Source organism: Podarcis filfolensis (genome assembly GCF_964270895.1).
Source record: "Podarcis filfolensis genome assembly, chromosome: 3".
Lineage (NCBI taxonomy): Eukaryota > Metazoa > Chordata > Lepidosauria > Squamata > Lacertidae > Podarcis > Podarcis filfolensis.
This window is the reverse complement of record NC_139606.1, coordinates 88332162-88344359: the sequence shown is the minus strand read 5'-3', so window position 1 is coordinate 88344359 and position 12198 is coordinate 88332162. Positions and strand designations below refer to the sequence as shown.

General features: G+C 40.4%; 2 protein-coding genes across 2 annotated transcripts in view; one reads left to right on the top strand and one right to left on the bottom strand.

Annotated features, from left to right (window-relative positions):
• BABAM2 (BRISC and BRCA1 A complex member 2) overlaps nucleotides 1-12198 on the bottom strand; it is a 129379-nt gene that overhangs the window by 65988 nt on the left and 51193 nt on the right. Inside the window, exon 7 of the mRNA XM_083604607.1 lies at nucleotides 11457-11566. Coding sequence (XP_083460733.1) covers nucleotides 11457-11566 — 110 coding nt within the window. The remainder of the gene's footprint in view (nucleotides 1-11456; nucleotides 11567-12198) is intronic.
• LOC310758387 (uncharacterized protein) overlaps nucleotides 1-12198 on the top strand; it is a 218508-nt gene that overhangs the window by 166428 nt on the left and 39882 nt on the right. The window lies entirely within an intron of this gene.

The following is a 12198-nucleotide window of genomic DNA, read 5'->3' as shown; positions in this document are numbered from 1 at the left end:
CACACACAAATCTCCATCTCTTTTTCCTTGTATGTTGTTTTTAAATGGAGGTGAGGGTAATTATTCTGTCTTTCCAACACAGTCATACTTGAGCTTTCCCTCCCCCTCCTTTCTTCACTTCAGGTCACGTGCAGTTTCCATTTTTGCTTGTTAATATCAATATTACCCCAATGTCCCTTCCTCACTTGTAAATACATTTTTTATCTTGTATTCCGGAGAGGGTTGCTGAATCATAAATATATAAAAGCAGCTTAGAATAAACCATGGGCTTCCCTCTCTCCAACTGACTCTTGCGCCGAAGAAAATCTTATCTCAATTCAAACCTTTGTTCCATGTGGCTGATATATTTTACAGTATGCTGTTGCAATCCTTTCCCATCACACAGCAGTACCTTAAAGCCAATTAAAGATCCAATGAAACGGAGAACCTCTGCTTCTTAATGGTGGCATGGGAGGGCTTTTGCCAGGTGACATGCTTTTGCACTTGGTGCCTCCCTGCCTCCCACATTCCATGTCGGAGTGAGAGCCAGGTACCAAGATGAACTGTGAGTGAAGTCCATTCCCCCCTGTCCCTGGGGGGAATTTGCAAGGATGATTTACCCTCTGTCATCCTTGTTTTTTGTTTGCAGACAATTTCCCGCTGTCTTGGGGGCTGCCTCCAGGAAGGGAGGCAGGACCGGAAGCTGAAATAAGTATTCTAAAGGGGGTTTAGCATCAACTACGTGCTCTGTCCATCACTACCAGCTGCTACAGGAATACCTGACTATTCTAAGCTCTGTGTCTATTCTGCCTCCATTGCCTCCAAAGCTGTCACTCAAGGGTGTGTCATAAAGTTTGGAGGAGAGAAAAACCCACTATGACATGGGCGTAGTTATGACAACTGAGATACAATAGAAAAAACATTTACGATAACTGAACAACTGGGAAACAACTTTGATTGGTAGCATATTTAAAGAGCAATCAGGATAGTACATGAAGGTTAGTCTGAGCAAGTCACCTTGGTTAATATGTGATCTTACAAGGCCACAAGCAACTTGCAAACCAGCATCACTCTCATTCCACCCCTATCAAATATAATTACAGGGGGGAAAGAAAGCTAACCAGAAACCAATCCAAGAGATTGTTTTCAACCCAGAGAAGCAATTTATTCAATATGATTTTTTTTTCAAATCCCCAAATTACTGTCAAGGATGGTGGTGTGGGGGGAGAATTCAAGCATAACATGGAGATAGGAAATCTTCCAAAGGGAACGGCACAGATGAATGCTTGAAGGCTGTTGGGAGTTACTAGCAAACAGAACAAAGGGGCATAAACTTAGAAACTGTACACAAGGCAGCCAGCCACTGGCAGAATTTTTTTTGCATGCAGAACCAAACATATGGAACAAAGACTACCAAAGCAGTGCAAGGGAACAATTAGCATAAACAGTTTTGAGACTATCTTGGAAAAATTTCAAGGAAGAAAAATACTGCGGGATACATCACTTAACATAGAAGAAGGCAGGGCCCCAGACGTATTTCTCCTGGCTTGCCTATGTCCTTAAGTGACCTGGGTTTTTGTGTTTGTGTGTGTGTGCCTTCAACCAGTAAATAGGCTATTCAAGGTCAGAACAGTACTAGAGGAGCATAACTCCCTCCAGCAAGATAAGAGCTTGACATTGCTAAGCCACACAGAAGAGCAGAGCCTCTCCTCCAGAAACGCCATGTTATCTGCAAGCAGAATTGTTTTGCTCTATTTGTACAAGTTTTGTTCCCGAAAGCTCTGGTGTAACTTCATCTCTGACAAGATTTTGCTCATTTAATAGGGTTACTTTTTTATTATTATGAAAGGTGCCCCGTACTGCAACAGAACTGATTCCTGCTTTTAAGTTACATATCAATAACTGCTTTTAGGTTATATACAGATACATTCAATTTCTCACTGGAGGAAAAACAAACATTTTATACTACACTTGATGTTAAAAGCCTTGATCATACAAGATATGATGTGGAACAGAGCTGTGTGTGCATGCAACAACCTGCACAATTAGTTGGGCAACTGGTAGTCACTAGTCACAAAAACAAGGAAATTTGCCATATCTGAACAATTTCCTTGAGCTGATCCATCGGCTACATTAGCAGGACAGACCAAACTACAAAGCGAAGTCTTTCTAAGGGAAGCTGGAACACTTCTGAAGAACGTCTCAGCAAAAACCTTTCCAGGCTCCTGATTTAGCAATAGATAGCTGTCTCCTACTAGATTCACAGGCTGGCAAACTAGGGCTCGTACAAAGATGCAGAAACCAAATCAGAAATATAAAGGGCATTGTGAAACAAAGACTGAAGTGGCAATCTCCCAACTGAGTGAGGTTTCCATGCATGTTTATTAAAAAGGAAGCTAACTGCACATGAAACTGGCCAGGGTAACAGTACTGAACATTCTGAATGGCAAGATTTCACATCTGAACAGGGTTTGGACTCTTACCAAGAACAAATAAATAAATAAATAAAAATTATGTCCGCACGGCAACAAAAGGAGGCTTACAGAGAGGGAGTTAACCAGAAACCATGCCTGTCAAGAGCTTTGAACAATTAACCTTTTTGAACCTATTACAATCACTCTGAGGACAAATTCTAATTAGTTAATTTAAAACTACTGTTACTCACTTCAGTAATTAGTGCTTGGGTCTGTGTGTTTTTGGTGGGCGGTGGTGCAGGGCAAAGGAACGATACGGCAACGGCTGAAGCTTTCTTTTTGGGAACAGGAAATGTGATGCCCCAGTCACACTACAACTGCGATAAGTGCACATTTAAGGGTATAAATTGGCAAATCTAAACAGGACCCCTTGGAGTAGCATTAAACTCTATGGCACTCAATAATTTCGACATACTTTTTTCCAGCAGGAGTCATGTTTTGTTCTAGCAGAGACATAATTTGTGTGGGTTGGGCAGTCTTTAGTGCTGCTTCAGTGTGATTTCCCAGCAATTCTTCACCCCCCTGAAACATTTTGCAAGTGTACCCAAAACACCAAAGCAAAGCTAATTAGCTTTTGATCTGTAAGCATACAGAGAACCTTGAAAAAAAAGCTTATTGTAACATTTACTTGAGATGAATTGAAAAGCTGTTTAGACATATGGGGAACAATCAACTTCTGTCTACTAGGTTGCTAGTACTACACTGAAGTAGTCATCATACCTGTTCGGTATCTTCTACTCCTAAAATCTGTGTAACTAGCTACTGCAAATGTTCTTGTCCAAGGAAACTGGGGCGCCCTTCTTGCCCCAAATTGGATGCAGATCACGGGCGTGCACTGAAGATGAGGTATGTCAGATACAGGTCACAAACGTATTTTACGGCTTGGGCAGTGCATCACAGCCACAGGGCGTGTGGGTTGCAACCAGATACAGCTTTCTTTAGCTTGAAGGTTTACAAAGGTCTTTTCCTAAATGGGAGCCCATTTAAAGTTATGCTAACTTAAGCTTTCTGCTGGTATGAGGACAGCATGGTAATGCACAGGGAAAGAACTGCAAGGACAAGTTCTACCCTGATCTGGAGACAACCATCTTAAGTGAGGAGACTCCTCTATCAGCGGAGTCTTCCCACTCATTTAAAAACCTGTTTTAATGCAATATGCAACAGTTAAAACACATTGGAGAACCATACATCTCAAGAGGCCACACTGTACCCTTTTATTTACAGGTTCTGACACCTCAGAACTTTCAGATCTACAGCTAACACTTTCCCCATGTTTAAGCATGCTAAAGCCTCTGAGAAGTTTACATATAACTTTTTTTGCCATGAATTAAAACTGTAACATGGGAAGTGGAACTGAGAGAGAAAAGATGTCATTATTCAATGTTAGGAGTCATTTCAGTGTTCATATATAAGCCATTTTCTGGCTACTTTTCTCCAAACCTCCATGTCCTTTTGCCCAATTCTGATACATCTTCTGCTTCTCTACAGCGTTGGTTCTGAACCACTGGCTTAGTTGTCTTACAGCTGTGTTTTTATACCACTTACTGACCTTTGCTGCCTTATGCATTCCAGCTGGCAGACATTGCCAGCATGAGATCCTCGCATTATAAACATTTTAATGAGCATTTAAGCAATATGATGTACAACTTTAAGAAATCTGATTTGTATACCAGCTGAATTATAACCAAAGCTTTTGAAAACGTATAGCAAAATGTTACGGATCCAGTGGCGTAGCGTGGGGGGTGCAGGGAGGGCCGGCTGCATCGGGCGCAACATCTGGGGGTTAGGGTTAGGGGGCGCAAATTACTTGCCTTGCCCCAGGTTCTGACAACCCACGCTACGCCACTGTACGGATCACAAGTTTCTTTATAAATAATATATCTGTAAATTCTCTCGTCTGTCAGTCAAAACAAAATAAAGTGATCTGTTTACAGTTTTTAGTATTTTATCAGTTTAGAAACAGTGAAATTAGAATTATCCAGTCATGCACGCCTATGTGCATGGAGACAGCCCTATAAGATAGGGTGTGTGTGTGTGTATAGGTTTCCTGATAAAACATGCCCAGCAGCAGAAGTTTAGTTTAGTTTTCATAGAGCAAAATTCATATTTTAGCTTTTAGGGGCCAAGATGTTCTTTTTGGGGGGTCTGGGAGGAAGGCCAGGAGGTATGTGTGTGACTCAAGATGGAATTCCAAGTTCAAAATGTTTTCAACATTATGAGCAATGTTACAAACACACACACACACACACAGCCCAAAATGTATGGACTCAGCTTTTTTATTTCACACAGCTTGATAATGAAATATATATATTTAAAAAACTGATGGAGAAAAAAATCAAGTCATGTGTGAATCTATCTTGGAATTAAGTATTTATGGAAACATGCTGTTATATAAATGCAAACAACCCCTGAGCAAGTAGTAATATTTAGATGCTTTCACCCAGTTATCTTTAGAGAGATGTTTGATGAGCAAGGAGGAAAACAGTGAATGTGAAAAGGAGTCATTTATAGCTGATTGCAGGGTGACAGCTTATTGGAAATCTTGCCTAGTTTGCATGTGTGTAGTGCATTATGAAATGTGTGACGAGGATGTTAGCAAAAAGGTCCTGTGCAAACAAACAATAGCAATGAATGCATTGCAGCAACTGCCTGTGTTTCAAGTAGCTGGAAATTAACAGCATCTAAAGGGGGTCCATTTAACTTTACCTAATGAAGGGTGGGCTATAGCTAATATACTGGTTATCCAGACACTTTAGTTGGCTTGGATATGAACATGCTAACACAGCATATAAGTACAGGCTCTCGCTTTTATATCTCGTCCTCCATTGCAAACAGATCAGAGCAGATCATATTAAAGACTAGGACACAATGCTTATGCAAATGTAAAGAGCCCAGCATACATACGCCATACTTGTTCAGCTGCATGTGGTTTTTTAATGGCTGCATAATTTGTTTACAAAGTCCACTAAGCTCAACAAGGAACCAATTTTTAGAGACTTGTTCCGAGGTGAAACTAGCTGCCAAGGCTTTATTTCCCAGAGGAGCTAATATTACAAAAGCTCTAAAGGAGGCCTAAAATGCCAACAAAATGCAAAACAGGCCCACCCAGGGAGACATGTCCTTAGAAATCAGCATGCTTAGATCATGTCAGGCTCTCCATCTTTACTGCACAAATGCCAAACAAGGTCAAGGAGACTGGGTTCATAAAGCACTACAGAAACTGACTTATTTAAATTAGCAGCAGCAGCTACCTACACCGCTGAATTAGTATACATATGTGCAGCAAACCCAAAGCTCCAAATGCTTTTCCAACACTGTCTGAGAGAGACTACAGAACACACAGAAACATTTAGAGGCAGGGTCATGTGAACAACTTTGAAGTTGACTTGCTGCTACAGAGTTTAAATTCCTTCCAGCCTCCCTCATAGGACTTCCTGTGCCAGCAAATATGGTTGTGGTGGGTCTTATTTAGCAAGGACACAATTCCCACTCTGGGCAGATATACACATAATGGTGAAGCATACGAAATCCTGGAGACCCCAAAGGGCTATGGCTTGTAAATCTATCACTAATACAGTGGTACCTCAGGTTACAGACGCTTCAGGTTACAGACTCTGCTAACCCAAACATAGTACCTTGGGTTAAGAACTTTGCTTCAGGATGAGAACAGAAATCGCGTGGCGGCAGCACAGCAGCAGTGGGAGAACCCATTAGCTAAAGTGGTGCTTCAGGTTAAGAACAGTTTCAGGTTAAGAACAGACCTCCAGAACGAATTAAGTTCTTAACCCGAGGTAGCACTGTACCTGACTTGACCTGCAAAAAAATTAAACCATTTGATTAAGATTTCTACTTACATTTCAGATTGTACTGTTGTTTAAAATTTTGTTTTATATTTTAATAAGCCCCCTCTACCTATTTCTAAAAGTTCCTCCGTTTAGCTGTGATTTTACCAGATGGATCTCCTGATATGACACTTTTAATTATTGAAGCATACTGGAAGCCAGAGGAAGCTATAATATACTGGTAATAAAGAGAAGGCTACCAACTGGAAAGAGTTCCCCGGAGATTTATGTTCCTGAAACTGGTTCACTCTCCAAATCACTTGGAAATGAACTTCATTTGCTGCTCAAATTTGGAAACAGTTGGATAGTGTGAGTCAAACAATAAATCAGTGTTTAGCGTAATAGAAATGTAAACATGTAACTCCTGTTGCTGCTAACTGTAATACACTGTGCTTTTAAAAATGTTTTAAAGGGAGGCAGCAGGAATTTGATGTCTTTCCATTCCCAACATTATTGCTGAATGACTTGATGCTCAAAATCCATGTTAGTCATTCAGACTCCTTCCTCCTTGCCATTGCCAAATAACAGTAATGTGGTTAATCACGATGTGTGTCCAGCACCTACTTAATAATATCAGTTTTAAGACTTGTGGTCACTGTCTCCAAGGTACTCCTTGGACCTAACATGGGATTTTAAAAAAGAGCAGGCTGCTTGTGATCTCATTAAAATTTCCCTTTCTTCTGACTTGTAAGTTGGAGAAGGAGGCCAGGGGCCACCTATTTTTAAGAAGAGACAAAGAACATTTTTTTAATCCTTCCTGATATGCATACTCATTCTCTTTGTTAAACGTGCCTCCATCTTGGAGGAGGGGAGTGGGTTCTTGCTCTTTTCTGTTTCATGACCACTTGCAGCAGCTGTATCTATAAACTGCACTCAATTATTCTGTGCAAGACAGGGCTGCTGGTGCGGGAAAACATAGAAGCAGGGTTTGCAGCTATTATATCTGGCACAGCTCACTAAAGTTGACCCATTATAATAATTTTGCTTGTTAAGACAGATATCAGATACATTTTCTTAATTTTGCAATAAATACCTCTTGGTTAATGTTTCAAAAATGGTGAGGCAGAGCTCTGCCTTGTGAATATGTTTATATAAAGTACACAACAAGAATCTGGAAGAGCTCTAGCGACTAAAGCATACATTTTAGGTTTCTGGAGGCCTTCTAATGTTCTGACAAAATTACATGCAAGTAGATATATTTGTATGAGTGTCAAGTGATCACAAGTGGCAGTTTGACTTGATAAGCCAAGGCTCCATGATGGATTAAGTCTACATTTAAACCGTTAACTTTCAGGAGGGTAAGTGTAGCACAAAGTTGAACACTGCAAGTGCCTACTCATGTTTCGTGTAAGATATTAAACATAAAGCCAAGGTTTGCCAGTTCAGAAATACCTGATAAAAATTAAGTAAGCAATTATTCAAATTTAACAAAGTTTCTTGAGTAGTTTTCTCTCTCCGTAAAAAAATTTCATATACACTTTACCTTAAAAATTCACCAATCATAAATCTAAAAGAGATGGATCGATCTTTACAATTACCCTCTTCTACACCACAAATTGGGACGCGGGTGGCGCTGTGGTCTAAACCACTGAGCCTCTTGGGCTTGCCGATCAGAAGGTCGGCGGTTCGAATCCCCATGACGGGGTGAGCTCCCATTGCTCTGTCCCAGCTCCTGCCAACCTAGCAGTTCGAAAGCACGCCAAAAAAGTGCAAGTAGATAAATAGATACTGCTCCGGCGGAAAGGTAAACGGCATTTCCTTGTGCTGCTCTGGTTCACCAGAAGCGGCTTAGTCATGCTGGCCACATGACCTGGAAAAACCATCTGAGGACAAACACTGGCTCCCTCGGCCTGTAAAGCAAGATGAGCACTGCAACCCCAGAGTCGTCTGCAACTAGACTTAACTGTCAGGGGTCCTTTACCTTTAGCTTTTTACACCACAAATTACACCCCCCCCCAAATAAAATAGTAGTATAATTTAGTCAGTAGAGGTTACACCAAAGAAGGTGACAGACCATTAACTATCCTGAACTTTTGTATTCCTAGCAAAATTGTCAAAGTTATACCTTTTCATGCGAGATAAACAACTGTGGAGATTACAATTAGCATTGTAACAAGCACTTGCTGAAGCACTGGCCTTCCTTTTCACAAATATAGTCAGCTAGCATTAAAACAATGAAATAAACTGGGTAATTTGCTTGCATCGGAAGTCAACAAAAGATTATTTCTAGTGCTTTCTTCCTTAAAAGAATCTTGATGACATGCATTTCACTTAACCTTTTCACATGAGACCATTATGACTTGTATTTAAAATCTTATCACCCCATTATTGCTAAAGAATGTTTGAAGGTGTCTGAACAATATATTTTCATAAAATATGTCTAAGTGCTTAACTAGATGCTAAATTTGACAGCAGCTGTCATAGGGTCAAAGTAAATGTGATGGTAAATGCATATTTGCATTTAATGTGCATAGTTTTAAAAACGAAAACAGCGGCTACTGGGCGTTGTATTTGATAACTATCAGGATTACAGCACGTAGAGAGGGTGAGTTTAACCCTTTCCCTTGTGCTATGTATGGGCCTGGGGCCAGAGACCTATCCTCTCAATGAAAACAGCAGCTTTTGAGAAACATTCCTTATGACTGATTAAGCTCACTTATTACAATTTTATTTATGCTGGTCTGCAGTAATGCAGATCTTAATGCACACAGAGGTGTACAGAGAAGGTGGAGTTCCTCCAAATACCTGGGGTCCAAACCACTTAGGCCTTGAATGGCTAAAACTAATACTCTGAATTGGCCTTGGAAACTCTGGTAACCAGAGCAGTCATTTGTGAGTTGGAGGTATGTTGTCCTCATCTGTAGCCAGTCAACAATGTAGTCAGCATTCTGGACATTGTTCAAAGGTGGACTCTTAAAGGATGCCTTGCAACTAGGCTACTGGACCGTGGTAGGCAGGCACACATATTTCTCAAGCAGACACTATCAATATACCACAATATACCACTCAAAGTGCTTTTTGGGGGGAAGGAACATACCTGGCTACAGTGGCCACTCAAAGCTTGGTCCAGCAATACTCCCAAGCCCCAAAGCCTCCTTCAGTTATGATCAGTATTAATCCTAATCAAAAATTAATCCTGTCTAATTACACTTTCTTCTTTTGCAAATTACTTGGCACTACGTCCCATAGACATTCACAATCCAAGTGTATGCTTATTTAACATCTATAATAAAAACAAACCTATGGAGGATGTATTTGTCCAATCAGTTACCTGAGACCATTTCTTTCTTTCGGTATCCTACACTGTCTAGACTAGATAACAATAACAAACTTAGTTGGTCTCTAAGGTGCTACTGGAAGGGATTTTTTTTATTTTGTTTCAACTACGGCAGACCAACATGGCTACCTACCTGTAACTATGTCTAGACTAGGTATTTGAAGAAGCAGGTCTTCCACCTTAGATACCGCGTCCATTTAAGGACACTAGAAACCTTCAAAGCCTTTGAGGCTTTCTTTCAGGTTAACAACTTGTAACTTTCTCTTTGGAAGCCTTCATCTGCTAAGACGTAAAGCAAAACAAGAGGTTTTTCCACGGATTCTTATCTGTAAGGTAAAGTACATTTAAGCCTGAAGCTCTGAAGCAGACCTTTCAAGACTGAAGTACAAAGTGCGGGGGAGGGGGCTGGAAAAGGAACAGAGATGCACTCAGCTCCAAAAATGGAAGAAGAGAAAACTAATGAAGGAGGTGGATTTTCCTCACCAAGTCTGCTAAATGTATTGCACAGTAACTTTCAAGTAAAATGTTCCTTCATGTGCTTGGTCAAAATAGCTTTTTAGACCACAGATTCCCAACTGCACTTTAAGAAAAGCATTCTTACAGCTTGCCTAAATACTGCTTAATCTGGAGAAGCCTTTTTTCTATTCTCATAGGTCACGGTTTAGGGGGAATGCTATTCAACAACATATAACAAAATTATTTGACAGCTTGATCCTATTACCTGTTAAATACTGCATTAAAAAGGTGAGAATTAAATTTAACCAGTGCTCTGTCCATTTGCAGAATGAAGTTTGTTGCATTGCATTCCTCACTCCCGACTACACAGGTTGGAAAATTGGCTACTGACTTACTCACAATGTAATAATGATGCAGCACCAGGCATACAGAGGCTGCAGCAGGGAAACAAGCATCACTTCCTGGTTCACACCACTCTAACCCCATTCCTACAGTAGTTGAGATTCAAAGATAAAGAAACACACAAGCTAGTACAACAGCCAAAGAGTTCCAGACACTTCGATTTATGCCTCTCAATAAAAATATCCACTAGCTACAGCTGAAACACATTGCAAGAATCTAAGTTCACTGCATAGGAAAACACAATGAAAGGGTTAACAAGACACCCAACCTGGGCGAAGGCATGCGTTGGGGCTGTCACTCATGCAGCTGTGACATTGCTGAATGGTAGCATTTAATTACTTTATTTCATTTTTAATAGGTGCTAGAACCATTGGTGAGTTGTGCCATTTTCTATGGTTATTCACTGCTGTTTTTTCATATATTATTCTGTCAAAGTTGCTCCTGGGATAGTGCGCTGACTAACCAAATGACTGACATACAAGCAGTGGATAGCTCAGGCAGTAGAGCATGAGACTCTTAATCTCAGGGATGTGGGTTCGAGATCCACGTTGGGCAAAGTATTCCTGCATTGCAGTGGGTTGGACAAGATGACCTGCGTGGTTCCTTCTAACTCGACAATTCTGTGATTCTATGATCAGCCTGTCACTGCCGTTTTATATGTTTCCCCTAATGGAAAAAATCTGAGAAAAATCTCTGCACCTTAAATCCCCTTGGGTGGGGGGTGTGGTCAATGGAATAAAGAGAGAAAAGATGGAACATTCAACCAATACCATTTAAGGAAGCTACAAGCTGCTTGCAATACTGCCAATGCTGGCTCAGCTCTAATAGTATTATATACTTAAGGATGGATCTGGCATGGGAAACTGCATGGCTTTACCACCATAGCCACTTACAATCATAATCTTGGCTTTTGTCAATTAAAAGTCAGAGAGGTTTGATGCCCCCCAAAACTTCCTGCATGAACAGCAAGAGGTATAATTAAATGTTATGAGAACAGGAATATCATATATGAGGTGCTGCACTTACTGTTCGATTCGTGGAGACAGATACAGTTTGGGGAAAACTTGAGTAGCTTCTGTATCCTCAAAGCTGACGGAAAGAAGAGCAACATCTTCCCCGGGGTCTTCATTTGCATCCTACAAACAAACATACACAAAAAGAAAACAACTTCAGACTGAAAGTAGACATAAGCTCAATAATGGGAGAGAGTCCAAGGCCTGTTCAAGAGGTTTGCAGTCTGCAAGTGCAACCCATTAAAAAAAATGTGGAGAGACAACTTGCTCAGCACTGAGGGGCACACTGGAAAACAGAACATTAGCAGGGACAAATCTGCATATTTTAGGTGCATGTGGTCGACATAAATTACATGTCATTGCTATGAACATGGCAGATGTCAAATTACTGCTAGTGGGCATGTCACAATATTCTTCTGCAGAAATTGTTGCCCTCAAAACTCAACTCAGCTCTTAATAATAATAAATTTTTTATAACTGTAACAAACAAGGAATATGGGTTGATTCTTTGCTTCATGATTTGTAATCTTGAGACATTTTGCTGCCACCATTTCAATTTGCCCTTCACAACTATGAATGCAAGATTATTTTTAAAATTAAGGAAGTGAGTTTATGGTTTTCTAGATGCCAAATTTGGCCATGTGCATGGACTATTCTGCTGACCCTCCCAAAATTTGAAAAATGTAGTTCTCCAATTGTTTCAATCAGCTTGACTTTCTCTGTTTTTGTTTTAAAAGTTGTAAGAGGACTCGTGA